This window comes from Lycium ferocissimum, chromosome 4 (assembly GCF_029784015.1).
Source record: "Lycium ferocissimum isolate CSIRO_LF1 chromosome 4, AGI_CSIRO_Lferr_CH_V1, whole genome shotgun sequence".
NCBI lineage: Eukaryota > Viridiplantae > Streptophyta > Magnoliopsida > Solanales > Solanaceae > Lycium > Lycium ferocissimum.
This window is the reverse complement of record NC_081345.1, coordinates 55,880,186-55,883,446: the sequence shown is the minus strand read 5'-3', so window position 1 is coordinate 55,883,446 and position 3,261 is coordinate 55,880,186. Positions and strand designations below refer to the sequence as shown.

The 3,261-nt window shown below is 32.7% G+C and overlaps 1 protein-coding gene across 4 annotated transcripts; it reads left to right on the top strand.

Moving 5' to 3' along the window:
* Positions 1 to 345: 345 nt before the first annotated feature.
* Positions 346 to 2,573, top strand: LOC132053559 (uncharacterized). 4 transcript variants are annotated; one of them, XM_059445649.1, is made up of 4 exons: positions 346 to 969; positions 1,655 to 1,768; positions 2,023 to 2,104; positions 2,310 to 2,573. In XM_059445649.1, the coding sequence occupies exons 1-4, from the start codon at positions 819 to 821 to the stop codon at positions 2,320 to 2,322; spliced, it is 360 nt and encodes a 119-aa protein (XP_059301632.1). In that variant the 5' UTR covers positions 346 to 818; the 3' UTR covers positions 2,323 to 2,573. The 4 variants fall into 4 exon arrangements, 1 of the variants encoding a protein (XP_059301632.1); XR_009414146.1 differs by lacking the exon at positions 1,655 to 1,768 and having other exon boundaries at positions 351 to 969; XR_009414145.1 differs by lacking the exons at positions 1,655 to 1,768; positions 2,023 to 2,104 and having other exon boundaries at positions 2,105 to 2,573.
* The last annotated feature ends 688 nt before the right edge of the window (positions 2,574 to 3,261 follow it).

Sequence of the window (3,261 nt, the reverse complement as noted above, 5' to 3'; positions counted from 1 at the left end):
GAGATGGAAAACTTTCACTTACATCATGTGTCGTGGTAGAGAGTGAATTGACAGACGAGGAGCAGTAATAAATTTGTATTTGTGGTTTACAAAAGTAATTACATTCTTATATTTGCAAAAGTATAAAAGCTAGGTTCACAATAAGTATTATTGACGGTTATAATTTCTGAGAACAAGCACTATTGGCCGACGCTCAAAACAATGAAAAACTAATGGACTCTAACATCACCATTGAGGAAATAGTTATCAGTGATTGTAATAATGGTATAAATTATTTGAGTGTTTAATGATTTTGAATGTTTAATAATTCTAATAGTGGTTTAACAATAAAAAAAATAAAAAAATGCACTCTGTACAAGATTTTAGATACCAATGCCTGCTATGCCGATAGAAAAGTTCTTCGACATCTCAACCACTTTTTTTCTTTTTAAGTAGAAAAAGCATTAAGGGGCAACGTAAATAATTAGGATAAGACAATTTCTTAACTATTTGTTATTTTAGTTTTTTGGGTTTTGAAGTGGTACTTAATTCTTTAGTTCTTAGTTGTAAGTTGTCCGATTATATTGAGATTTATTGTGTATATTAATTCTCTACTACGTGTTACTGCATTGATTTTTCTCTCTAAAGAACTACAAGGAATAGATGTTTGTTATCAAAATAAATTTTATCTATGTTGAAGTTGCATTATTAGGAGATCATGGGTGGAATAAGAAAGTTGAATTTTATCTTATATGGAAACATTAAAGATGTTTTAAGTTGTTAAATGATGCGCATTGGTTAACCTTATTTGTTATTAACATGCAGATTAAAAAGCTTTTATGTGGAGCTTGAGGACGTCTTTTTTAACGTTACCCTTCCTTCTCAGAATTTACAGTCCAGTCAGTAATTATGCAAATTTTGTGGATAATGGGCATACTTTCATACTTTGCTTGGTTCCTGGCAACACGCAAAGGTGCGATGCGAAATTAGGTAAAGTCCTATTCGTCTATTGAGATAGCAAATGTTAATGTTTCTCTTTGCTTAAAGAGTCACACACTTCCCCAAGTTAATACTGGTTTTGGTAACTTCCCTAACTGCTTAGGTTGGTATTACTGGTGCCTGGTGCTAAATAGATATAAAAGAGGAAGAGTAGAATAATAAAGCAGAAGGATTTTATTTATAGCCTCAACAAGCCCAGACAACTTGCTAATGATTTGAATGCTCAAGACCGTTAAAATAGAAAGATAAAAGTCCTTGTGACACATTAACCAAAGTGGCATTTTTTAGAAATATCATTTGCTTAAAAGCAGTACAGATTTAAGAGAAGCAATAAGTACTATTGTAATGAAACAAGAGACAGTAATTGTATCTTTTTAATGGCTAGGAGACTGTAACTATGTTTAAACTAAAAACACAAAATTCTAATCTTACAGTAATACTTGGCCCTATAATTTATACAACAAACTAATAGTAGTAGCAGTTTAGTACTTAGGGTGGAAGAGATGATGGAGGTAGGAGTTCATTTTAATAGCACTATCAGAATCTGGCAATGCTAATAATGCAGTGCAGGTAAGCTGTAAACTATCACCAATGCTGATGATCTATGCTTGTCGGACTCTTTAAAAATGTCATTGGATGCATGTCGGATCCTCTAAAAGTAGTGCTTTTTTTGGAGGATCCGACACAGGTGCAGCATTAATTTTGGAGAATCCGAGCAACATAGCTTATGATAGCAACAACTCTCACGTTCTTGTTATTGCTGCCTCTTTGAAGATCTCTAAAGATTTTGGTGTAGTTTTTGTATTCTTTTTTGTCAAATATTTGCTTGAACTCTGGGATGGAAACCAATTACAAATGCTTAAGTTAGTTAAGTTTTTATGTCTTTTCCTTTATTCGTTAGTGGAGTCAGGAATGTTTTGATAAACAACCCTTGTCATTAGAAAGTTTGCTAATAGTTTCCTTATTGTATTTCTATTAGATATTAGCACCTGTATTTTGAGAAGCCGACTTACGTGTTTGCTCTGTGTTTGCATGTACTTTCAGGATTTTTGTATGCTTTCTACGGCTCTTCTCTCTCGGATTTATGTGTGATGTTGCTGTCAATTGTATTTTGTTGTTCTAGCAGGTATGTTATCTGGTTACGATGTCTGGGCATATTGAAAAACTCAACACTAAGAAATTCTTTTACTCTCTTCAAGAAAGACTCGAAAGGGTTCACTTAGATGGTTTTAGAGAATACAATCTTCAACTAGTCTTTTCACCATACAAAACAAGTTATGAATTAGATGAAGTCTAAGCAAAGCTTACTGTTTACATTCCTTCCGCATCAGAGAAAAGCTTTGAGGACTACTACATGAATACTACATATGCTCTAGAGGGCCGAATGTAACTGTAAAAGACAGACCTATGGGCAGAGAAGAAATGAAGACCAAAGTCTTACTAATGGGATTCAAAAATGTTAAATATTGTATCTACTGAAAGTAATCTAGGATGTATGTACAGGTGAAGACAGTTGTGTTTCTTTTTGCTGAATATTTTTGTTGATTTCGTTTCAAGGTGTGAAAATTTAGGTGCCGTTTGGCCATAAAAATTATTCACTTTTTTTCCTTTTGGGCGTTTGGCCATAAATATTCGGAATACAAGTTGAAGTTATATTCCGGAATACCAGTTGAAGTTATATTCCGGAATACCAAAAATAAGAAAAACTTGTTTTTCAAAAAAAATTCACTTTTTACAACTACATTTCACCAAAAATTATGGCCAAACACAACTCCAACTCCAACTTCAAAAATTCCAAAAAAGTGAATTTGTTTTTGGTATCTATGGCCAAACGCCTACTTAGTGTGTTTGAATGCACAGAGTCTAAAAATTGGCTTTTTTGACGCTATCGCTATTTTCTTATGTAATTTATTTGTGTCTACGGATTTTTATCATACAATTCAAATAGGTGCAGTGCAAAGGTTTGCCCTTATAAAAACTGTAAGTTAAATTGTCATCCTGCCCAAAAAAAAAAAAAAAAAAAAACAAACAAACAAACAAACAAATACAAAAATCATTCAAATTGCGCACGGGCAAAAATCATCTAGTAAATAAATAAAGGGAAGGACTACTAGGATAGACAAATACTTTAACGATTGAGATTATCAAATCTCTTTCATGAGGGGGTGATGTTAGGTGCATTTATACGCTTTTTCGCCATCTCTTACTCATATTTATACCTTATTTTAGAGTTAAATGCATTAAATACACCTAACATCTATTGACTATTTGATATGGGACTAA